Source organism: Lissotriton vulgaris, chromosome 1_1, assembly GCF_964263255.1.
Source record: "Lissotriton vulgaris chromosome 1_1, aLisVul1.2, whole genome shotgun sequence".
Classification (NCBI taxonomy): domain Eukaryota; kingdom Metazoa; phylum Chordata; class Amphibia; order Caudata; family Salamandridae; genus Lissotriton; species Lissotriton vulgaris.
The window spans coordinates 1,010,305,244-1,010,331,827 of record NC_141685.1 but is presented as its reverse complement, the minus strand read 5'-3'; the positions used below and the strand labels follow the sequence as shown (position 1 = coordinate 1,010,331,827).

Below are 26,584 nucleotides of genomic sequence, written 5' to 3'. Positions count from 1 at the left end.
ATCTTTTCTATGGGTAGATCCTCACACATGTAAGTTTACTACTCAGGGATCGCTTATGATCTCGTTAGGAAGGACTCCAAATCAGATTCAGGTTTGCCGAATCTGATTCGGAACCCTTGTTTCTGACCAAATCATACCCAGTTCCAAACGACCGATTACGATGCCCGGAAACCGTCAGGGCTGTCCGAATCGTTTCCAAAAGGCATTCAGATAGGTCGAGCCTTTTGGAGCTGAATCGTACAGCTCCATGGACTCTGTTTCTGAGCGAGCGATAACGATGACCAGTTCTGAAAGCCTTTCTAATTTGGTTTCCCTGGATAAAACAGCTGTTGGAATCGGTGTTTGGGGGCCCGTAGCAGGCCCACCTTCAGTCAGGGCCCTCTGAATTGGGCCTGTGGGGGTACTCATTGGTACCCTCTCCCCAAACATGCACAATGTGGCAGGCACCAAGGGTTGCCCGCCACAGGGTGCACTATTTTACTCAGCCACCCTTTCTTCAATGGGAGCCTGTCTTCCCGTTCAGAACACAGGCTCCCGTTGAAGTCAGTATGAGTCCCACCGAATAGGATCCAGTAGCGTCAGGATGCATTCAAATCGCTTGGTTGGACTCCACCGATCTTAGTCGTCCGGAAATCATTCTGGAACCGATTCAATTGGAATGCTTTCCGAACGGGATTGTGATCAGTCCCTTAGTAGTAAATAGGGGAGTGGTTAGAAAAAGGGACACACTACTAAACAGGAGGGAATAAGAGAGGAGGGGCATAGGAGGAATGGGAGGAGTATCTGTGAGGGACAGACACCACCCACAAAGAGTAAACTCATTGCTATTCACAAACTGCACTTCTAAAGTTGCTTCAGCCAAAAAGGAACCTAAACAGTAGTAAATTACTCCAGCTTGGGCTGGACTAACTCCATGGCCAACCACTGGCAATACAACACCCTTCCATAAATAATAATGAACATAAGGACTAAAAAAAACACCATAGGTAATGATAATACAATTGATTATATTGTTCATAATAATTAAAATATAAAGAAAAATATAAGCAATAATGCATATTCGTTGTCATTTTAAAATATTTTAACAAGTTTCCTAGATTTTAAAGATACATATAAAATTAAATATTAATATAATATAATTAAATTACTTTTAATTAATTTTATACATCAGTTTTATAATATATTAATGCACAATAAAATAATGTTTTTAAAAATGAGTGGGAATACATTTTTTAATTGAAACTTCAGTGAAATAATTTTAATTTAACGTATTTAATTAAAGATAATTAAAAGTGAATTATCTGATTAATTACAATTAATGTAATTATACTTTATTAAAATGCAATGTTATATTCTTTTTTGGCTTCAAAAACAGCTGTCAAAATACTTTAGAATTATATAATAAATATTATTTCTAGATATTTTTTAAACATTAAATGTATTTTTGTTTTTACTATTTTTAATAATTAAATTTATTTTAACATTATTTCTTATGGAGTTTAATTTTAAGGCCCTACCTCCATTATTTTCCATGGTAGGGTGTTGCAGTATCAGTGGTTGACCATGTGTGATGCTGGACGTACTACTGTTTCTTTTTGCCAGTAGTAACATACACTTCTAAATTTGCCCCACCCCTTTTTTAAAAGGGCAGAGACATGTAAGTCTACACATTGGGAACTCACAAACATTTTCCCAAGGGCCAAAAAGTTTGGTCTTTGGTGTGACAGAGTGGCGCACTGATGCCAGAGTGGTGGTGAGGGGCATTAAGTGGTTGTAGGGGACGCGAATCATTTACACCTGGTGGCTGAACTGAAATGCATAATGTGGAACCAGAAAACCTGGGATGAATCCTGGCTCCACCAAATTGTGTGATCATGGGCAATTATTTTATTTCAGATTCCCCCGTTTTTCTTCCTTATCACATATAAGAGGAACTCAAAATACATGACTTCAGGATTTGTGCTGTACAAAGCCTTCTCCTGTGTTTAGATTTAATCACTAATGGCATTATTGTCAGGGGGAGCATGAATATTACAAAATTCATGTTTGAAAACTATTGCTTTAAAAAAAAATACTTCTGAATACACAGCTACAATCTGATTTACTAAAGTGAAACGGTTCTACGGGTTAATGAAATACATGTTTTGAATTTTAAAGAGACTTCTTCTTTTTACATGTTTGCTGCCTTTAAAAATTAAGGTGTTCCTAAACTTAAGGGGTGCAGTGCACCCCAGTTACTTCACTTAACCCTTAAATAAATGCTTGCTGTTTATTTAAATTGTTTTTAATGTTACTGATGAGTCGAGTAAACAGCAGTCTGTTGCATGTAAAGATCAGGAGGGCTTCAAGTGGCCCCGGCCGTACTTTGAGTATCACTGGTCTGCACTTTTGAGTAACTGTACACTCACATTTTGTGAATGGGCAAAAGTAGTAAAGTTAGTGAAAATTGTAAAAATAAGTACATTTATAAATTATTCACAACTGTAAGTTACCTTTGTGAATAGCTTTAATTGTCGTCTCAACATCACCAATGATCCAATTCAAGCCATCTATAGCCCTGTACTAGGCGGACCAATTTGTCATTCCTATCTACCTCCTCATTATTCTACTAACACAGAGATTAACAAAAAAGAGAAGAGGAAATCTTCAGATCCTTCAAAGACTTCTCCATAGAAAACCTAATGCTTGAACTAATCTCTCATCCTACCAACTCCATGTTCAATGCCAACACCCTTATAAACAACTTCACATTTTTGTGGAAAGCTATGTGAACATCCATGTCCCCATTACAACTTGTAAGTGCAACCTAAAGCCTTCAGTGGCTTGGTACTTTATGGAATTTGCAGACAATAAACACTCCAGCCACAGACAGTAAAGAAAATGGAAGGAAAACGACTCTTGATACTAAAGTCCCTCTGTACAATACACAGTCAGATCATCACATCAGCCAAAGCAAAGTACTAAAACAACAGCATCTGTGAAGCCACCAACAGAAGTAGAACGTTGTTCAAGACAATAAAGCACTACATTAACATACTGTCAGACACCCCTATTCCGCAATCCACAGAAAAGTATGATACCATCAACCTCTTCATCAATACAGGCGGTCCGACAGCACGTCAATGACACCAACCCTGCTTCATCACTTACATGCACCCCTTTCTGTAGAATCCCACAATGGTCACCCTTCATAGCCCTATCTCTCCCAGATCTTGGTGCCACACTCATCTCCTTCAAAGCCACTTCATCTGAAGATTTATTACCATCATCCTTCAACAAAGTTCTCTCTGTGGATGCTTCCTTACCTTAAATTACCCTTTTCAATGCCTTCCTCACTCAATGCATCTTCCCAGAACCTCTCAAGACAGATCCTCCCACTCCTAAAGAAACCTACACTAGACCTTGATGACCTTGCCAATTGCGGGCCAATCACTCACCTACTATTCATCAGCAAGAGCATTGAAAAAGCGGTCAATGTTCAACTCCAAATCCACATCAATGCCAACCATCTTAGGCATGGCTCTCAATCTGGATTGAGACTGCTTCTTTAAACATTGTGATTAATGCCCTCTTGATCACAAAAGAGGAGCCCTTCCTCCTGAGATAGCTAGACCTCTCCGCTACCTTCAACCCAGTCGATCATCTCGCTCTCATACGCACCCTGGCATATCGAATGGGATTCACCACAATGTCCTTTACTGGTAGTTCCCCCCACCTTCCCAACTGGGACCAGTTTGTTCACATGGACACCCCCAGGTCACAAAAGATTCCCATCAGCTGTGAAATCTTCCATGGTACCATACTATCTCCTGTCATCTTCAACCTTTTCATGGAGCTGCTTGTTGATCTGCTCACACATAACAGCCTCAAGATTCACCAATGTGCTGATAATACACAACTCTGCTTAAAACCCTCCTCTGCTTCAGACATTCAACGCCTCAAACACTGCTTGCACATCATCCAGATCTAGATGTCCAGCACCTGTCTGAAGCTCAACCCAACCAACAGAAGTCCTGCTATTTGCCAAAAACAAGATACAGTACACACTTTGTTCCATATGAACCTTCAAGGCTTCAAATCCCAACTTTCACTAAATGCGGTCACTTGGGTTCAACCTGGCCACCAACCTTACTCACAAGGAATACATTCCCAATGATACTAAGATGGTTTGATACCAGTACTCTACTCTAAAGATAGTCAAAAAGTTTCTTTCAGAAAGCAAGAACTGAACTGCTCTCGTACTCTATCATCTGGATGGTGGTAATGCCCTACTCAGATACCACACTGTCACTCCTTAGAGGCAACCTACACAGTTGTATGTTGGAACAATGAGTTCCCCAACCACGACTTCCCTATCAACGAGGTCGCAACCACGACCTCGTCTAAACCACAATTTTTTTTTACCAAGCATTCCTTTACCACGATTTTTTGTGGCAAAGGAATGTGTGTTAAATACAATACTTTACAACTAGTACCCCGATCCTCCACCCCTTAAAAACGAATCCCCCTACCTAAAATACGATCTCAACCCCCTTAAATCTAATTCCCCTTTCCCTTTTATTAATCATGAAACCCCCACCTCCTAATTATTTACTCAAGCCCCTTAATTCTAATTCCCCTCTCCCTTTTAATAATCAAGAAACCCCCACCTCCTGAATTCGATCTCAGCGCCATATATCTAATTCCTCTCTCCATTTTAATATTCACGAAACCCCCACCTCCTAAATACTAACTCAACCTCCATTAATCTAATTCCCCTCTCCCTTTAAATAATCATGTACGCCCCCACCTCCTAAATACGTTCTCAACCCCCATAAAACAAACTCCCCTCTCCCTGTAAATAATCACAAAAACCCCACTACCATAAATAAATATTAAATACTAATCACAAACCCCTTTAAACTAACCCCTAAATCCTTCCCCATAAAAATTAACACCTCTTACCTGTTTCTCCGCGACTGCGACGCTCCTCCTAACTCCGTCCTGTCCGAACACTAGATCGACTCAGCCTTAACCACACATGCGTGGTTAAGGCTGAGTCTTGTTCGGGCAAGTCGTTGTTCCGCTTTCGTGACTCTGGAACTCGTTGTTCCAGAGTCGTTGTTCAGGATGTTTCCCAACCTACACACCACAGTATATCTCTCGCAGAGCCTGAAGAAATATTACCACATCACCCCCATCCCATAATAGAACTCCATTGCCACCTCGTAGCAACTTCAAAACCAGCTGCATCGTTTACAAAGCCAAAACACACAGCACCCCCGCCCCGCCACCATCACTGGTGGTTCTATACACAGCCAGTAGACCACCAAACTGCAGACTAAGAAGTGTAAAAAAGAAAACAGGCTTTTTCCTTCTATGCACGCAGGATCTGGAATAACATCCCAGTATCCATCTCAATTGGACCAGCTCCATGCTGGTCCAATTTAGAAAGAGTTGAAGGAACACTACATGACAATGCATTAATCACCCAAAAAACAGTGTCCTCAAATTACTTGTTTTGTGTTTGACCATGTACAGCTCTCTTCTGCCTTTTGGCTAGGTTTGCACTATAACAATATACCCATATGCGTTATCCTCCCCTGGAGCAACCAGGTCTCCCAAGGAGGTAATCAAGAGACAAAGGGAAGACAGAGGGAGTAATGGAGGTACTTCCAACACTGCTGCTGATCCTCTTAAAAATGGTAGGGGTTTTAACCAGTGTTGTAACAAAGCATCAGTTGTCCTTTTCTTTATGGCCCCTTGCCTACCTCCACAAACACACGGCTGTTGGATGCCACCATGCAGGGTCCAGGATGCCGGGAAGAAATGCGTGAGCTGCAGACCTCAAGGCTGAATAGAGAACGGCTTGAACGAGGCGGCTGGTACGGGGCACCATCTTGGTCATTGGGATGAGGCAAAGCTCGCATCAGGTAAACACAGGTGAACTGAAAGACAAAAATAAATGTCAAATCATTATTGTGACATAAGTATTAATAAACTCTTCAGCCCATGATCCGGTAAGACTGCAGATGTAACAGAATGTATTTATGCTATAGAAGGAAGTCTGTCAAGTTTTCAAGCAAGCAAAGGCTTCTCCTGCATGTTATCAAATGAAGAGGATTTCTGCATAAACTTATTAGTTAGATTTGTCCAGACTTAAAAAATATTTAGACATCTTTAGCTGGTCAGTATAACAAGGTAGCATGACTGCAATCCCAGGATGCATGTACAGACAAATGAAGTATTTCTAAAACAGATCAGTGTTACCAAGAAACAGACTACACAACTACACATTGAGAGATAACTAAACAAAGAGTGGAGGATAGGACAGGATTGAACGCCATAAGTACTAAACAAATCCACAAAATGAAAAGACAATCTTGAGGGATGCCTTATCTCATTCTTTGTAATCTCACTATACATTGCATCTAGAGGCTATATTTTTTGCTCCCCCTGCAGACTGTGATGCCACTGAGCGACAGATCTCTCTCCCCGACGGATGCTAACTAGACACCTAGACCATCCTGGCGATTGAGCACTTTATCGTTGCACCTATTTAGGAGGCCCATTCTTAGGATTGTATATTCCTTCTATTTTTTTCCATACATATCTTTTTTCTCCTCTTGGTTATCTAGTCTAATCTTTATTTTTTGGTGCATGTGATTCACACCTACCGGCATATTTTCCCTCCACATCTCTGGGCTGAATTGTTTAAACTATTTCATGTGCACCCTCTATTTGGTTCTATGTTCATTCTTGTATTCGGTCTTCTCTTGGCCCTTTCTCCTCCACAGCCCTTCCTGAATTGCGTATTTGCTTTATTGAATATTATCATCCTTACTGTGTCCCATTGTTTCCCACAGATTGTGTATCTATACATGAATATTATATGATACAGAGCCCCTCACACTATGCTGTATAAATTGCTCATTATCTACTAATGAAAATTTGACTACAAAGTGAATTGGTTCAGCTGCGCCCTGATGAAGCAACTGTTGGCAAAGGTTCCATCCGAAACGCTCGTCAGCGCTGTTTTTAGTCTTGAAACGATTTTTACGTATGATAATTGTTTTTTTGTTAGTTAGTGTGTTATGTATAATGTATGTCATGTACAGGTGGGTTATTTATGGTATGATTGAAGTTCGTGTGGTTTGTGGTGTTTAATTGTTTCTGTATAAGATCTGTATTGTTTTTTGCTTTGGGGTTTCTTTCAATTGAATTTTGTACAGCAAAAATATCTATATAAATGAATGTACATATACATTTTAAAAAACGAGACTTTTTGATACAATAAATAATGTTTCTAAATAGTTTGTTTGTGGGACAATGTTGCTGTTTCTTATCTAGGATGTGTTGCCTGTGTATGAATTAATGGTCAGGTAGAGGTTTTCGTTAATTGGTTCTTCCCTGCCCTACTCTCCCTACATTTAGTATCCAGGGACTCTCTTTAGTTTTCTGAGTTTTCTGTATAACAAGGTAGCATGACTACAATCCCAGGATGCATGTACAGACAAATGAAGGGGCATATCAACAAGCGGCAGCGATAATTATCGCTGGCCGCCCTTAGCTTGAGGAATTTTATCGCCGGATACCTTAGCTAATTATCGCCATGCAAGCGCTGTATTACCAACACATAGTGCAATGGCGATAATTATTCCTGAGATAGTGATGTTTTCCATGGAACATCGCTGGTTTTCCATTGACTAACATTGTTTAGTCAAAGGAAAAGCAGGCATAAGGAAAGTAGAAATAACCAAGGTTAGCGCTACTTTTCTTATCGCTATGCTTGTTAGAGTGACCGTTGATAATTGGAGAAATGTCGGTTAGCGACATTTTTCTAGTTATTTTGAGCTGGAACGCCCACTTTGCATCTCATTAGGGGTGCAAAGGTGGGCTTTACAGGAAAGGGCGCTAAAGCAAGGATTTACGCGGTAGCGTAACCTTGCTAATATTGCGATAAAATGATCGCCGCTTTTTGGCTGAAAACGGCCGCAAAAGCGGCGATAATTTTTTATTGCCGCCATGTTGATATGCCCCGATGTATTTCTAAAACAGATCACTGTTACCAGGAAACAGACTACACAACTACACATCGAGAGATAACTAAACAAAGAGTGGAGGATAGGACAGATTGAACGCCATGAGTACTAGACAAATGTCGAAAATGAGAAGAAAATCTTGGGGGATGCCTTATCTCATTCAAAATGAATGGAGATAAGGTCCCTTAACCCCTTCCATGCTGATGACGGAACGGTTCCGTCATCAGCATCGGTTGAGCTGTGCTGATGACGGAACCGTTCCGTCATGACTCCGCCCGCGCAAGGCGGAGTCAGCACAGGCGGGGAAAACGCCCCGCACGCAAGGGGTTAAACTCCACCATGCTTCAGATTCCAGGAAGAGAGGGATACTCTTCGTGAACGGATTTCAGTAAAACAGACAGACGGTTCAACAATGATAGAGAGTACTGAATGAAAGGGTAATAAGGAGAAGTTAGTAAAAAGCTAATTAAACACAAACGTTTTTTAACACAATAGTGAATGTAAACAGAAGTGAAGGAAGTGTAGTAAATAGGTACACCAGACATCTTCTACATGCAGAGGATACATCAGGTATAGTACTACTTCCAGGAATAAACACCTCAGTGGTAAGCTTTGTGTCTGTGCATAGCTAGTTCAGTGTATATGAACTGGTCATAATACCCTACTTCCTCCCTGTGTACTCTCACAAAGTAAGGGTGGTTGCCTTGACCAGATCCAAGGTAGATTACTGGAATGCCCTACAAGATGTCTTGCAGCGATACAGTTAATTTTTTGTATGTGCAGTGTCATGTCTTTCATTTGAGAAACAACATATACTAGTTACCAGTAAGTACCAGAGTGCACTTTGAAATTCCTACTCTTGTATATGAGAGCCCCAACCATGCAGTGTAGCAAAGAATATTGTATGACTTTAGCATGTCTTTGTTGCAGAAGTCCCCCAATCTAGCTGCAGTCACATGGAGGCCCGGGGCTCTCAGCTTTGGGACCCATGCCCTGGCGTCATCTATCACTTCATCACTTGAATGAAGAAAAGTGACTCACCTATTAAGTTGTGTTACGTGAATTTGTATAACACCCACCTCACCCGGGAGGGTATCCTGGCACTGAAGCAGGAGCTGTATGGTTTGAGCCACTCGGGGTTGGGTGAAGAGCCAGGTCTTCAGTTTCTTGCGGAATTCAAGAAGGCTCTGATGTGCAACTTGTTCAAGGATTTAGGTGCAAGATAACTACTGTAACTACTATTTTTCAGTGCTGCTATCTTTCATAGGTTCCCATGCTTTAATTATTTCCTGCTGATGGGCTGGATATCATCTGTAACTAATGTTCACTTAGCAGTACACATGTTACTCAACTACAGTGCAACAGCCATAAACTCCATGCCGTCAACCCACCTCATCGTGTGAACCTAACTTTGGCCAATGAGGTGAAGAGACACAAAGCTCCAACCCCTATCAGAAGTTCAACTTCTCAGAGTTTCTTCTGCACCTCTAAATAGAACAGTGCTTCCCAAACGTTTTAGAACTACTGCACAATTTTTAGAATAAACTTACGCAATCCACCTAGATTTAATCGGCATGAGGCTATTTTTTATGTAAGTAGAGCATCGCATGTTAGCGCACTGACATTTACAGGCAGCACATTTTCCATTAAAATAGCCACTAAATTTGCACAGACATACAGATTGATTGATAAAACTATATTGCTCACAAATGCTAATGTGTAGAAATCAGTTTTCAGTGAATATTTATAATTTGTGAACCACAGAGAATAGTGTTTTGGTTTGTTTTGAGCCCATTAAAATCTTTGTTTCCATCACACTTCAGAATTACAAACAAGTGTGTTTCATTTTTTCCTTCTGCACTGCTGAATGTGTACAGTCATTTACAGGTATTTACATTGTGTTGCGTGTTACAAAAATTACATCCTAAAACCTTTCCTTTCATACTCCCTGTACCCCAGCAAGATTGTCACATTAATTCACTTTACTCTTCTTTCTCTGCCTGCAAAGTGAGAGGAGTTTGAAACACCAATACCCATGTTAAAAAAACATAAGCAGCAATTTGTCAAAAAACATAGCGGATACATAACCGTTGTCTTTAAGCAACTGAGACAAGATAAATACAGAATTTAAAGGCATATTTATTTTTTGCTTGGATTTTGCAGAACAAAAATCGGCTTGCGACCCACAGTTTGGGAAACACTGATCTACAGGAAACGAAGACTCGGTGCTCTGTTCTTGCTTCATCCTGGAAAGATTTTTTAACTATTTTGGTGTCCAGCTCACCCTGGGGCAGATTTAACTCACCCTCAGGTGCATATGGTTAGTTTTTGTGCTCTTTTTTCGGCTGGTAGGCTGAGCCCTGGAATGAGCTGTCCTCATGGCTGATACACCACTCGAGAAGAAATCCCTCTTCAATGCTGTGGAATACTCCTTGTTATCCATTCATAAAGTAGTAAATAAGTGGCTTTCAGGCTAGCCAACTGCTACTATGACTTCAGTCGCTTTTTTCCTAGCACCGAGATCCCATTCGGTCCGTTGACATCTTGTTCAGCGGTAAGAATTTAAATCCCATTCGGCGGCTTCTCAAAGCCCTAAAAACGCACCTAACTTTGTTCACAACATAAAGTGCTTACAACTATGACATGTGGGTTTTAGATCACAGTTCTGTCACTTCACCATTGACAAGCTTCAAAAAATCATATCAGGGTCTTGCACTTACATTGATGACTTTGAGCTCCTCCTCCATGGGGCGCGGGGTGGCCTCTGACCCGTTTCTGTGATTGGGTCCTCCTGGAAGCCTCCAAAGCAAAATCTAACAGAAGAAACAATTGAACAGTCTTCATTTTGAGTGGAAATGTTTTGCAATCACAAACAACTTTAATAAATGTTATAGTCACATGGGATGATTTTCTTTTTTTCCAAAAAAGGGCTAGAAAGTGAGCACCTCTCCAGTTCCCTATTAATCACTGTGCATTGCTGAACTACTGCTGATTTCCCAGAACCCCTTGGAAGTGTGGTGGAATGGCGGCAATGTAAATATCATCCTTTCTGGTGTAGCCTACCTCAAGTGGGTTAACCCAAGCACCAGAGCTAGCCAACCAGACATTGCAATTAAGTCACAGGGGACAAACAGGGCTTGTTACTCTGGCATTGTTGTTAGGTTGCACAGGATGTAGGGAGCTTGCCTAAATTTTCATCATAATCAAATATAAAAAGAAAAAAAGCAGAGCTAGCAACCATTGCATTGTTTTTGTTTGCAAAGGATTAATGGGGCAAGCCATTGATTGTGGTGTTGTAAATCAAACGTAAAAGTCCAATTCAGATAGTTAGCCTTCAACAGTAAACAGACATGAAAATATCAACAGAGCTAGCACTCTGGTAATGTAAATATATAGGTAGTGAGTCAAAGGATCTGCAGGACTAGCCAATGTGGTATTGCAATTAGATCACAAATGATCCACCGAGCTGGCCAATATCATGTAATTAGACTGCAAAAAACCTACAGATGTAGGATAGAGTCGGACAACCTTGTATTGTATTTAGATCTGAAAGGTGCAAAGGGGTAAGCTAAACCCGCATTGTAATTAAATCACAAACGATCAATGATTTAACCAATTTGTTTTTGTAATTCGACCCAATGGGTCAGCTTAATGTTGGCATGAAAAGTTCCTTTTATGCAATTTCAATTTAAACAGAATAGTTTCAAAGTGGGATCGTATCTACGCACCAACGCAAGTCATGTACAACAGACTCTTGTAGTTGGACTTGCTTGCCTTTAAAATAATTTGAAGGCATATATGTTACTTCTGACGCAGGAGCTAGGCTTTTAGACTGTGAGTTTCAGTTTCAATGGTTTAACTCAATGTATGTATGTATGTGGTATTTGCTCAGCGCAAACCTAGCCAAAAAGTAGCAGAGCGCTGTGCGTAAAACCTATACTGAGGGTCTCATTAATGGAATGTAAGCGTGCGGTGTCCATCTCGGTGTTAGATTTCGTACACTCCCAATTGGCAATCTCGGCCGGTGTTCAACTCTAATGTTAAAGCCAAGTAGAAAGCGCATCAATAGGGTGCCTTCTGCCAGTACCACCCCAGTACTAGAGTGTAATAGCTCGGAGATGGGAGCTCACAACCCCACTTTTGAACAATGAAGAGTATTTACATAGTGCATTTTACTGTTTGGGCAGCATTAAGAAGTAACCAGGATATATAGAGAGCTCCTGAGAATTATTTTTCAATATCTCAGATTTGTCAAATAGCTAAACACAGTGATGCATTCAAAGCATTGAGAGGCAGATTTACAAGTCTCTTGCGCCACTTTTGCGTCACTTTTAACATGGGAAAAGTGGCGCAAGGGGCTTGTAAATCTGCCCCTTAGAGTCCAGAGACCAGATACCCAACGCCCATTTTAAAATGCTTCTCCCTTGGGTGCAGATGCCTGCCGTACACCTACTGCATTCTGATACAAGACGACGCGGGGGGCAGCGTCCTGGTCCCTGAGCCTCAACGTTCCACAGGAAGTAAGAGGGGAGCTCAACAGGAAGTGGCTGTAATTCGACTCCGCTGTGCACTGTGGATCCTGAAGAGTGATTCTGGCCCTGGAATAGCCTAAGGCCTAAGACAAAAGTGAGAAAGTGTATACTATAAACGAAGGGAGGAAAGAAACTGAACAATCACATATTTACGAAATTAGAAAGAACAGGTTTGGGGGACTCTTGAAGCTCCTGTAAAGTGAATTTGAAACACATCATCTGGTAGAGAAAGAACACATGCTAATACTGTCCCGAAAGTGCCTGTCCTGAGTGTGAACAAAGCCTGGGCTTATTACTGCTCATATATACATTAAGTGTGTGAGTGAAGCTTGCACTTCTATTGTCTGAGCTGCACCTGCTCTGAATAAGTAAAGCTTACACTGCTGCTGTCCATGTGAATGTTGCTGAAGTTGTCAATCTGAGCTGCACTTGTTAAGCATGTGAGGGAAGCTTGCATTGCGCATGCCTGGGCTGTACCTCTTCTGGTTGCTGGTGAGGTATGCACTTCTGCTGCCTGTGCTGCACATGCTCTCCCTGCTTGGATACTCCTGTACTTGTCCTGCAGGTAAGATAACCTTGCACTAAAGTCATGTCCTGTACTTGTTCTCTTTGTAAGGGTTATTGTGCAGCCACAGTACCTCTGTGGAATGAAAGATGATGGCACACCCGTTTCCAGGAGAAATGTGCAATATTCCTTCCCTTTCTTTTTCCCATATAGAACAGCTAAAGCCACATGTGAATTACAACAGAAATGCCTCACAGATGTGAAAGTGTCATACAAGAACCAACTTATGCAGAGGGAAGCAGCACTGACCACCAGGATGTCCTTCCTCACTTGGGCCACCATCTTCTTCCTGCGACAGGTGACCGTGAGTGCGGCCTCAATCCCGCTGCTCGCTGCCTTCATTCCCCAGCTTTTCATGCCTGCCATGAAGAGGTTGGCCTTACTCCAGTCATCTATCAATTTCTCAGTAATGTTTTCCTGGTGTCCAGACCTGGCGAATGAGGTTGAGAGCCTTTGCCAGAATTGTGGGGCAAGGTTTTGCAGCAGCGGCTTCTCTGCAAAGAGAAAGAAGAAAGACTCAAAAGACAACCATCTGTTTTACGGGTGAAGAGTGCAATCTTTGCTAGGCCGTTAATAAAAAATGTAGCCATTCGGGCACACCCTAAATCACATTAGATGCAGAGGTTCCCCCATCAAAAGAGCTTCATTTACTATTCCAACTCCAGTCTGCGCAACTGTGGGGAAGGTGTTGGACTTTACATTGAACACCATTTCACTATTGCTTCCCGTTAAATGCAAGTCGTTAAAACAACATGCGTGCTGAACGAATGCGTGCTAATGCCGCTTTCGTTCTATTGCTGGTGCTGTGTTGGCACAGCACAATTCCGGCTTCGTCCAAATTGACATTTCCCCGAAGGTTCCCTGCCAACTCAAAATGTATAACTGTACCTGAGATCCCCTGGAAAATGGCCTGTTTTGTACCAGAAATGCCAATTACAGGTTTTTCAAAGGACACCAAAGGATTGTCATAATTTCTGAGTTCCTTAGACCTGTGAATGTAGTAATTTAAAGTGAAGTTTGTGATCCCTCACCTCCTTCTTTGATGGAAGCGGAGGGAAGAAAGCTGACAGTGTAATAGATTGGGAGCTTAGAGAAGGGTTTCTACCACCTTAATCAGAAAAGATGATTCCACCTGAAGTGCTACCTAATAGTAGTGAAGGGAGGTGTAAGAGCACCTGGTTAGCAAATATCTGTGGCCAAAATCTCTGATGCAAATCTCTTTTTACTAAGAACATCTAGTTTCATGGTTTTCCTATTCATAGAAATGATATTCTACTTCAATTTAGTGGAAAAAGCATCAACTCTCAAACTCTACACCAAAGCATGACCTTGTAAATAAAGTGGGCTCAATGAAGCTGCTTAATATTTTAGTGAGGCTGACCACAATACTTGGTTGGAGCGGTCAATGATTTGGCCCTAGCTAACATAATTTTTGGTGGTAAGAAACCTCATAGAACAATTGTGTAGTGGCTCAAAGGGATCTCACATCAGAATCATAATTACTAAATTTAAGTCCCGCTGAGGTATGATAAAGGATGAAGGCGAGAACATGGGATGGAGACCTTTCAAAAACCTATGTACAATAGGGGGTTTGAACAAAAATAGCTGATTTGGCAACCACAGAGATGGCATGAAGATAGCTTTTCAATGTGCTCAAAGCAGAGCCCTTCTGGGTAAGAGAAAAAATTAACAAATAACTGAAAGAGGGGAGGAGAAAGGATGATAAGCCTGTCTCTGTGCACACAACATTCCACAAATTGCTCCAACGGCAGGCATATACAGTCTTGCTGTAAGGACGTCTGGCTGCCAAGATAGCATTGCAGACTTCAGGCAGAAGGTCAAAAGCTGTCAACTGTCGCTGCTCAATCTCCATGCATGAAGGCGGAGCGTTGACCAGTTTGAGTGGAGGACCCTCCTGTGTTGCAACAGAAGATCCTCCGGAAGGGGCATTCTGATCGGAGGACCGATGGCCGTGTTCAGCAGCTCGGGATACCAAACTCTCCAAGCCCAGTCCAAAGCCACAAGGATGACTTGGGCTTGGTCGTTCCTGATCTTCTTGAGAACTCAGGGCAGAGTGGTATGGGTGAAAAGGCGTACAGGAGTTCTGAGCTTCCCTAGAGATGAAAAAAGTCTTCGAGCGAGAGCCTCTTTGGAGACTCCAGTGTGCAAAACTGCTGACATTGTGCGTTCTCAATGTTGGCGAACAGTTCTAACCAAGGTTCTCCCCACTGCTGAAAGAGACGTTGCACCACCTCTGGATAGAGAAGTCACTCGTGATCTGCTAGGCACCTTCCGCTGTGTTTGTCCACCCTGGCATTCAGAGAGCCTGCCAGGTGTTGAACCACCAGGGATATGCCCTGCTGTTCCAGCCAGATCCAGAGGCACGGGGCCTCTTGACAAAGGGTCCACGACTCCACCCCACCCTGCTTGAAGCAGTACCACACAACTGTTGTGTTGTCCATGACCACCTGCTTAGCCTGCTTTTGATGAAGGGTTGAAAGCCTTTTAGTGCCAGCCGGATCGCGCTGAGCTCCAACAGGTTGCTGAGGAGTCCAGATTATGCCGGAGACCAGATGCCTCTGATCTCCACCTCTCCCAGATGGCCACCCCATCCCAGGAGTGACTCATCTGTCAACACTGTCAGATATGGTTCAGGAGGGGAGAGGGGTGTGCAGCTGACCCAATTGCAGTGCATTGTAAATGTAAATGTATAGGCATTTATATAGCGCACTACTTACCCGTAGGGTCCCAAGGCGCTTCGACCGCTGCGAAACCCTTCCTGGCTTCCCTGAGAGATGGTCCCTTAATGGGTATCTCCAGGGTGAGACCAGGCATCCCCGGCGGTCTGGTGGGGCCGTTAGTGAAGATGAGGCAAGCTAATGCCCAGAGTTGCCGAGTGTGATCGCTGATCGGAGTGGGCACCGAGGCGAGAGAATTATCGAGTCCGCTGACCCTGGTCCAGAAACCTGCCGCGCCGGGAATCGAACCCTGGTCCCGGGCCGTCCTCTGCTCTCGGGTCTGCCACCTCTAACCAGTGAGCCACACTACTTCACTGCATTAACCATCACACAGATCTTTTGCAGTACCCTCGGAGATTTGGACCATGTTTCGAGAGATTTCTCTGAAGCTGCACCCACTGGACCACAGGTCCCACTGCAGAGTTCACATATGTCAGCGGATATGTGTCACAAGCAAGATGCAGGAGGCCATGAGTCCCGGCAGCCTCAGTCAGTCTTACCGAAACCCAAGATATAGGCTTAAATGCAATTATCATAGCCTGAATATCCTGGCCATTCCATTCTGGAGGATAAGACTAAACTGCACTGCGTCTAGAACTACTCTGATAAAAGGAAGTATCTGACAGGAATCCAGGTGTGACTTCGGCACGTTGATAGTGACTCCAGCGAGTGCAGAAGGTCTGCAGTAATCTGGAGGTGGGAAACGACTGCCTCGGGCAAGCCTGCCTTCAACAGTCAGTCGTCACTATAGGGGAAAACTGGCACCCCTGATCTCTGCAGATGAGACTGTTTAAACTGTGTTTAATAGGGACTGTGCACTTCGTTTTTTTGTAGTTAACAAAGAATCTGTAGATGACAGATCCAAGAAACCAACCAAAGGGAAAAAGGTGGGGGGGGGTTCCGCCAGATGTGCTAAAAACAACCCCGAATCTGAGAAAAGAAAATTATTTTCTTGTGTCCCCTCACTCACCAAGGGTTGCCCCTAGGCGATATGCTCCATCATTGGGGCAATCCCAAACAGCTTCTGTTTGGGGTGTGCTGCAACTTGCGAAACTGCGTAGGAGCACTTTTTTTGTGAAAAAATGTGTAGTGCAGTGTTGGGGGAGTGGTGAAAGTGATGCTCAAAATATCTAGCCAGTGGGCTAATATTTCATTCTTGCTCCTAGTTGGTATGGATAAAAAGGGGTTAATAGTAGGGAAAATGTAACTGTTCTGTGTATACAATCCCTAGTATTCAGTTGATATGCTTTGAGGTGTACCCTAAACTTCTTCTTTAGGACCTCATGGGGACCAGCCCCATGTGTACCACTCCGTGTGAAAACAAACCTATAATGAAGAAAACCAGGAACACACCTGAAAAGCACTTCAACACCCATCAGGGGTAACAGGTGCTATATGAATACAAACCTTTCTTCCCCTTCTATCCCTCCGCTATCCTTCTCACTCCAAATAACTGACTAATATCCACCACTCAAATTACTTTCATATTTCACCATACTAATTCACTACTAATCTTTTATGAGTTTCCTGAGTTGGGTGCTTCAACACCCTGTCAGGGGTAACAAGCGCTATATAAATACAAACCGTTTTTCCTCTTCTATCCTTCTGCCATCCTTCAGAATCCAAATAACTAACTAACCTATCCACCACTTAAAATTTACTTGCATGTTTCACTATACTAATTCAACACTAATCCTCTATTGGTCCCGGAGTAGCGAGCTACTTGCCAAAAAAAGCGCTTCAAAGCCTCATCAGGGGTAGTAAGCGCTATACAAATACAATTACAATACAATACATTCAGTGTTATTGTCCATGCCCTTTTCCACCACGTTCTGGAAATATAATGATCTAAAACTGAACTGAATAGATCACCAACCCTCTCCATTTACACTCGTCTCCAGAAAACTCGGGCATTTGAAGAAACTCCTTCTGCATGTGGGTTTCACTTTTCTTTTTATAGTCTGCTAATTCTGATCAGTTTGTGAAGAAGAGCCCAATGACATTAGCAATGATGTTAATGGTGCAGACATCAGCATCATGTCCACAGTGGTTGACAGTACTTGATTCACAGAAGGTTTCAGCACCAGCAAAGATGAGGGGCGGGCATGGAAGCCTTAACACACAAAGTCAAAGGAGAATCACCATTGTCAGACCTATACTGCATAATGCCACTGGTGCCTGCTGAGGTCAACCCTTCTTGGGTGCGCAGGAAGAGTGCTCATATTGGGGAGAAAGCCAAAGATATTCATTATTGCTTGATTTAATGCTGACGTTTCTTCATCTAAAGCCACTGACAGAGGGAATAACTTAAGGAGGATAGGTTGGCACACAGGTACACGCTGAAGAGAAGGTGGAGCGATCGTTTTTCCTTTTTTGCTGCTCGTCGTAGTTAGAGCAAAAGTGCTATTCTTCTTGGGCCTTCTTTCCGAGGCAAAAGTCATGTAATTCGATCTAGCACTGGATCTTCACCTAGACCAGAAAGAAGTCTAGGACTTTTCATTAAAACTCTGGCATATCTTTCCCGAAGGGCCTTCAGATGCACCAGCAGGCGGAGACCACATAAACCAGGATCATAATAATTCCTCATACACCAAATGCAGGATACATGAGTGCCTGTGAGTGATATGTGCCGGTGATAACTTGGAGTGAGGTGCCTCACATCCCAGCACTCAATTTTCCCCAATGCATCATGGTAATCACAGTGCATGATAACACTTACTTCGGTAGTAGTCTTTAATTGTTCACCCTTGTTGGTGCAGTCTGTGCTGTTTAACTCTAGACACGTGTTTCTGGATTCATTCCTTCATCAGCAGAGAGCAACAAGTCATTTTGGGGTGCTGCAAATGCTTCCCAAAGTCTTCTCAGATCTCTATAGCATTCATTGGGCGCAAGTACATCAACACAAGCTGCTCATCAGCTCAGTAGCTCAAGTCAGCCTTTTCAAACAGGAGAACATCCCAGCACCCAGTTTGCTCCAATGCATCATGGTAAATGCAGTGCATGATAACACTTACTTCATTAGTGGTCTTTAATTTTGCACCTTTGCTGGTGCAAAACTCTAGACATGAGTTTCTGGATTCATTCCTTCATCAGTATAGATGAACAAGTCCTTTTGGGGGTTCTGGCAATGTCGGAAAACAGTTGAGAGGATTCCTAACAGCCCTGGATCACAGGCCCGTCGGGGCAGCCAACGAAGGAAGTGACATCACCAACACACATTGTTTGATACAAAACTTCTGGTCGAACTACAAGATGATGTTGTACACTCCGAACAGCACCATCTGACGCAAATAAATAGAAATAGGTAAAGAAACATTTCTACCGTCTGGCCCATGTGAAGGAGGCTAGTGGTTAAAGTAACTACAGAAGCTAATATTCATAAAAAACACTAATTATTGGTACCTTATTGTAGGTGTAGTTTTATCTGTAAAAGAATCGTCAGTCCATCAGTTGTCAGAAGGCTTTAAATTTCAATACAGCAATGCTGTGTTGTTTTTCTGTTGAGCGGTAAAAGGTGGGGTAAACGCTGAAGCCCATTGTCATCCAACACTGGTCCAGCAGAGGGGAGGCAGACAAAATAAATTTAGATGTAGTTATTCTGAAAAAACTGATATTGGATGAGACATTTCTGCACCTATGTTGGACAACTCTGCATTATGCTAATTTGATGTCCTGCCCACCCCGCGGTCTCCTCTTCCTTGTTGTTTCTGAGATTTCACCCTGCTGTGGTAGCAGATAGATTTACACTGGCAGCGGCTGCTGCAAGGGCAGCAGGATTAGTCACCGTGGGTAACCGGAGACGTGTTTTGTCCGCCACAGCTCCAAGTGGCTCTGACTTGGCGGCTGCCCTGCCCCTGACCCGTTTTTTTCTCGCACTGACGGCAGCAAGGTGCAGTCAGGGTCAGACTGGGAACTCAAAGCAGCCCTGGCAATTTTGAGGGACAAGATACCCGCCACCCCCCTCCCAGGGGGGTGTGGGGTGGGGGGGGCAAGTGTGTAGCACTGCTGCTTTTGTTACTGGGTCCGATGTCTGATATCGCAGCACAACTGCAACACCTGCCCCCAGTAACAAAACCAGCCCCCACCCTTTCTAACCTCCTGGGGAGACGTCTGGTGCCTGCTACGGTCAGTCTGGCCCTGGGTACAATCAAAGAGAAGACACAACAGTCCATCAAGTTCATAGTTCACAGTGTTGTGATGGAGCTGGCCAAGGGAACTATGCTTGTGTGCAATTGCCCATGAAGCTATCATGGCAAGCGCAGATCAAGGAAGCCATGGAGGCGGAGGCAGTACTAATAACTATGGGGCATATTATCAAGGAATTGCGATATTTAGCGAATTTATTTTAATCGCTGCCTATCGCTGGATATGTTAGCGGAGAAAACATGCTATTAGCAACGTTTTTCTCCATTGTGCTAAAATATCCAGCGATAACGGCGAAATGAGTGAATATCGCTGGAAATCCAGCAATATTTACACATTAACGCCAATGGGGACTTAACCTGACAATCCACCTCCCATTGGATAAACAGGTAAGTCCTGTTTTTAGCAGGCGTTGGATTATAGCGATAATCACGCTTAGTGCAATTTTTTTTATCGCTTTGCCTGCCTTGCTAATAGGCGATAGCTATGATAGCGACTGCTTTCAGTCACTAACTGGTTGGGTACGCCCACTTTGCATGTCATTAGTAATAAATATCGCTGACATGCAAAGCGGGCCCCAAACCGGTCGCTATCGCCTGAAAGCTGTCGCTAACTGCTGTTAGCGACAGCTTGCTGATAGGGCGATAAAAATATTGCAGCTTTAGCGGCAAAAAGTGCCGCTAAAGCGGCGATATGGACCTTGCTAATATGCCCCTTTGCTCGCAGGAAAACAGTCCGTTAGGAAAGTAGTGCAGGCAGGAGCAGATTCCAAGTGCCACACCAAGTGGATCTTGGAAGCTGTGCTGACAGATTAAGAAGTTGTGCAAGCAGAAGCAGGCCTACAACTCAGTGCTTGTGGGTAATGGCTGCTGAAGCCAAGTTGGAAGGAGCAGGTGCCAGAAGCCATGTTGGAAACTGCAAGCCATGTACATTCGCCCCAGCAAATACACACAGCCACCACAAATATAGCTCACTCACACCCATCATAAATCACTAATATCCATGCATGTTTTCATAGGTGATGGCCACTATAGTTTCTGACCTCCATTGTTTTCTATATCTATTCCTCACCTTCAACCAGATTTACTCCCACAATGTTTTTTTTAATGAAGAAGTGCAGTGCTGCATGAAAATACAAAGTGCTGCATTGTTCGAATGTGAAAAAATTGTGAAGCACAATATTTACTAAGAGTCGTGCACTGATCATGTCATCAGTCACTCTGAAAATGTCATATTAGCACAAGGTTAAAGCAAACCACAGTGCAAAAAGGAGCGAGTTGTGTCCTGTTTGAGTTTGTACTCGAGGCACGTCGGCTTTCACCTCAGATTTTTACAAGAAGACTACCACTAAAGAGCAGGCAGTGTAAAAAGTGCACATTTCATATAAATTACATATTATATCTGGAAATGCCAAGTGATAGTTGGTGGTAGCATTCAACAGAAACCAAGCGAGAAAGCACAATCTCCTATTTGTTGACTTAATAGCAGTATGTTACACATGTGGCCTTACCGAAGCACTGATATATTACTCAACCAAGTTTTAATGTTGTTGTATTGGTCCGGGGTGTTCATTAGCCTTTTTATTTAGTGTTGTTCATTTGCAAATTTTCAGCATCTTGTAGTAAGGCTGGGGCTCGCTTCAATATTGGTAATCAGAAGTGTGATTTTCAGAAGGTAGTATGTTCAGTCATTTGTTATGTATGTCACTCTGCATCTCATTCTTCTTGTGTGAAGACCAGGCCTCCTGCTCATTACTTAGTTTAGTTGAAGTAACAGTTTTGATCACGTCTTCAAGTTCTAGTTGACGTGTGTTGGGAATAAAGTGAATATAAACCTGTGTAATTTGAATCAATTTTAGCATTAAATGCTCCAACTGGATTTTGAGTGGATGCTCTGGTCCCTTGGATTGACAATTGTCACATTATTTTGCTTGGCTGCTTTCTCTTTTTGCATTATGTGCATGTTAGACTTTGGTCTCCAGACGTGTTGTGTTTTATTTTGCCCAAGTTACACTACTTAAGTTGATCTGGCTTTGTACGTAGGTCAATTGCTGTCTGTGCGGTTCCTGTACACGTTGCGTAGATTATCTAGTTTTTTTCCCTATGCAATGCAATTCTGTTTCAGCACTGAGCTCAACTTTGCAACTTTTGGTGCAAAAATCATTTTGCCAGCAAAAGTGGATCAATGCTGCCGTTTGCACTGTTTTGTGTCATGTAGCATGCTTTGGCCCTGCTAAAATGAATTACATCGATTTTATGACACATCTACTCTTAATACTGCATCAACTCTTAATTTTGTTTTCCTTAACTCTGCTGAGATCTTAAGTATAGAGCACAATAACATGAACACACAATCTTGATTTAAAAACAAAACAGAAAAAAAACAATTACCTACTGTTCTGGCATCCACTTGCACCAGAGACAGGAGGGGCGGGATCAGACAGGCGACGACCAACATTGCGTTAGGCCAGTCCGGACGAAACATGGCGCGAGAGTAGGCTGTTTCCAGTCTAGCCTTCTTGAAGTGAATCTCTAGACCTCTGCAAGTGAGAGACAACAAGCCAGCATGGCAGCCTCCCCGAATCTCATAGGTTTCCAGAAATAGGGGTTCAAACTAAAGACAATGAAATTGTCAGAAACCACAGCCTGAAAAACAAATAAAACCATCAATGTAAGGACTTCCATTATCCAGACTACAGTCAAGTCAAACCATGAAGCAAGCTTATTTAAAATGGCATGTGGGCAGAGAGGTAAAAAACACAAACATTGGGGCCAAAATGATACAATCTTGCTAGATAATGTCTGCTCAAGAGCACGCTTCGGACCGGATTTACGAACAAATCTCCCTGTGCTGGTGCACTTTAGGCTGCCATGCACCAACACACACGCTTTTAATGCACACACCCTTGCGCCATTGCCTGGTTTGTAACGTGTGCTGTACAATGCAGCATGCATGCAATGTTGGAAAAACAAGGAGAAATGAAAACATTTCTAATGGTTATGCCTGCCTTGAGGAGACGTAAGATTCTGGTGAAAATCCCTGACTGCGAATGTTAGTAAATATGGATATGTGTCAAAACCCATGGGTTACAAACGTAACGCAAACCCAGCACAAATCATTAGTAAATCTTGGTCTTTCTTCTCCAAGCGTGTAAAATGTACCTTGAGACCATGATCATGTCTGAGAACCAGCCGCGGTCCGTGCAGGTAACAGCGGTGGGGCCATGTAAGGGGGATTTTGCGGGACTATGCCGAGGAAACCTTGAATAGATAATTAATTTTCCCTCTGCATCGTCCATCAAAATCTCCCCTTACACTAAGCAGCGGCCAGTGTAGGGAGTTGCGGTGAGGCGGAAAGGCGGGCGGGGGAGGGGCCGGGTGGGGGGTGCTAAAAACCGGAATATGGATAATTGGAGGTAAGTAAACAATTTAATTATTAAAACGAATTTCGTAGCGCGGGCTGCATCGCATTTTGCGATGCAGGGCGCGCTACGAAATTCGTTTTATTTATTAAATTGTTTACTTACCTCCAATTATCCATATTCCGGTTTTTAGCACCCCCCACCCGGCCCCTCCCCCGCTCCGCCTTTCCACCCCACTGCAACTCCCTACACGGGCCGTGGCTGCTTACACGGCCCCACCGCTGGTACCTGCACGGACCACGACTGCTGAGAACTAAATGCTGATCCTGGCTGCTATATTTCTGGGACACAGAGTACAACGCTTCACATCATAGTACGGAACATTGGTGTGCAGCGTGATGTGAGTTTCACGGCCTGTCATATTCTACCATTAGTGCAGTATTGGTGATCTGAGGCACTCTGTGCAGGTCAGAGGTAGCTTTCTGCAAGCTGACAAAAATGTGCGCTCAAAGATTTATTTTTACATTCTGAACCATTAAGGTGGTCTTTTATTAGGGTAAGCATAGGACAACAAACATGCTGGCAGCTCCCAGTATTGTGGAGCCTTTACTGCTGCGACTAACATTTGAGTAGCTTCTCATCCTCTCCTATGATCTAAACCTGGCACAAATTCCAATTTGTGCAAATGCTTGTGATTTGCAGAAGTGTTAGTAGTAATTCTTTATCTTTCAGGGGGACTTACAACAGGTCTGAGTGTGGGAGTGACACTGAGGCCTATTCACAAACTGCATTTTGTAGTACATTTAGTAGTTCTACAATAGTACTACTAACATATTACAAATGCTATTCACAGATCGACATGAGCAGGTCTGTGCCTCCGTCTCTCCTATTTTTATGTGCAGAAAACTGCTACCCTACTGTGAAGATCTCTGTACACATATTTTAGTAGTACATGTAGGATGGACAGGGAACAGTGCCTATAAAATGGGGAATACTTACTACAAAATTGGTGTGGCTAAGGAAGAAGTAAAGAGGGGTTTATGGCGGAACATGCAGCCATCCACAAAACAGTAAGCCAGTTCCTACTCACAAATTGCTATACTATAATTAATTCATTCAATAAGGACCTAAACAGTAGTAAATGTACTCAAGCTTAGAGCTTGGGTAAGTCATGCACCACATATGCTCAGCCACTGGTACGACAACGCCCTCCCATTTATTTATAAAGTTTTGTATAGCGCAAACGTGACCCTAATGGGTATCAGAGCGCTTTACATGCCGGGAAGTAGTGTAACCTTTGGCCTGGAAAACAGGAAAACATGATGTGAGAAACCAAACAAATCCTAAAGTAAAATAGGATAACACGGACTGGTCTTGAAAAAAGACAGTAATAGGAGGGTCAATCCCCAGAAGAGTTTGCTGGTTATACATTTTCAATGTGGCCGATATATTGTCTTAAGGTAAAAACTTTGTCAGTAGAAAAGATTTGGCTTCTTTTTTGAAGTAGGAGGCAGAGGAGATTAGGCGAACATCCGGTGGTAGAGAGTTCCATATCTTGGGTGCAATGACCGAAATGCTCTGGCACCCGTATTATTTTTGTGAGTTTGTTGGGGTTTCAGAAGCAAGTTGATTTTTCTAGCTTCTGAGCCAAGTAACTGGGCTTTTTGAGATGTATCGCCTAATGCAGGCAATTTTTAGCTGGATTCTTGCCTCGTACGGTAGTCAGTTTAATGATTTTTAATCTGGTGAGATGTGTGTGTTTCTTATTGTTCCAAGGACCAGTCTGGCTGCCGCGTTGAGGGAGGCTCTTTGAGGGGTCAATTTGTAATGAGGTAAGCCACATAGTGTGGCACTACCATAATCCATTCTGGGTAGTACTAGGGTTTGGACCGCTTGTTTTAGGTCTTCATGTGGTAGATAGGGTTTAAGTTTCCACAGAATGCTCAGTTGATAGTTCGCTCCTTTGGTGGCTGCGCTGATGTGATCCTGTGATCTATTTAGGTGTTTGTCTAATGTAATACCTAAGGAGCTAGCTGAGTCTATGATGTGGGGAGAGCATTTGAGAGCTGTAAGAGGTTGCAACCAAAGATCAATCTTGGGTGTAGTTCGGTGGAGAGATGAGAAGAAATCCGGTTTTGGCAGCGTTGAGTTTGAGATGTTTGACCGTAAGCCAGAGGTGTGTGTTTCGTAAGATGGAATTGAGGGATATAATGTCCTCTGGAGAGGCGATTTTGAGATACAGCTGAATGTCATCAGCCTACATATGGTATTGGATATTAGACAATTTTTGAAGGTAAGCCAGTGGTTCCAGGAATAGGTTAAATAGAATGGGTGAAAAAGCAGATCCTTGAGTAACGCCAAGCGTGATTGCATAGGACTTAGACAGAGATTGATTCATTTTGACTATTAGTGATCTGTTTTGGAGGAATGAAGAGAACCATTGTAATACGACACCTGAAAAGCCCATCCTTTGTTCCAGTAAGTTCAATAGATTCTCATATTTGACGCTGTCAAAGGCAGCTGATAAATCAAGCAGTATCAGAAGGCATGATTCATTTTGATCCAGCATTTTTAGTATGTCATCCACTATATGAGTAAGTGCAGATTGAGTACTGTGATCTTGACAGAAGCCTAATTGGTGTTGGTCGAGTAGTTGATATTTGTCTATGTGATTGCAGAGTTGACTCTGGACACATTTTTCTAAGAGCTTTGCCTGAGTGGAGATGTTGGAGATGGGTCGGTAGTTAGGATCAGAGCTGTCTGCCACAGTTATTTTTACATGGGAGTTATTTATCCTACTTTTAGGCAGTCAGGGATAGTGCCTTGATGTAGTGAGACCTTTATAATCTTGGTCCATATAGATAGAACACAGGATTTGATCACCTTGAGTATACGAGGAGGTAGAGAGTCCGTGAAGTGGTTAGATGTGTTTAAGGAAGAAAGAATATTGTACGTCATATTTGCTGATTGGGGAGAAGGTGTTCCAAGAGGTATTGTTTTTGGATGGGGCCTAGATGTTTCGTCCCCTTCCATGAGCTGGGAGGTGTGCAAGAAATTGAATGGGGTAGCTGGTAGTAGTTCCTTTTCTAGTTGAAGTTTGTTCTCTATCTTTGAGGTTTTTTCCTTGAAGAAGGTGGCCATTTCTTTGCAATTTGGATGGGTGCTGGATCCGCAGACTGACGAGTTGGATGTGTTACGTGATTACTGCTTGACTATTTCCGATA

The 26,584-nt window shown here is 42.9% G+C and overlaps 1 protein-coding gene across 1 annotated transcript in view; it reads right to left on the bottom strand.

The window, feature by feature from the left end:
* The window catches only part of LOC147748410 (transforming growth factor beta receptor type 3-like), a 78,327-nt gene extending 55,829 nt beyond the window's left edge, over positions 1-22,498 (bottom strand). Inside the window, exons 1-5 of the mRNA XM_086936428.1 lie at positions 22,390-22,498; positions 13,368-13,612; positions 12,475-12,636; positions 10,742-10,834; positions 5,751-5,927 (exon numbers count right to left, since the gene is read on the bottom strand). Of these exons, the coding sequence (XP_086792554.1) occupies positions 5,751-5,927; positions 10,742-10,834; positions 12,475-12,636; positions 13,368-13,612; positions 22,390-22,483 (771 nt within the window). The 5' untranslated portion in view covers positions 22,484-22,498. The remainder of the gene's footprint in view (positions 1-5,750; positions 5,928-10,741; positions 10,835-12,474; positions 12,637-13,367; positions 13,613-22,389) is intronic.
* Positions 22,499-26,584: the final 4,086 nt, after the last annotated feature.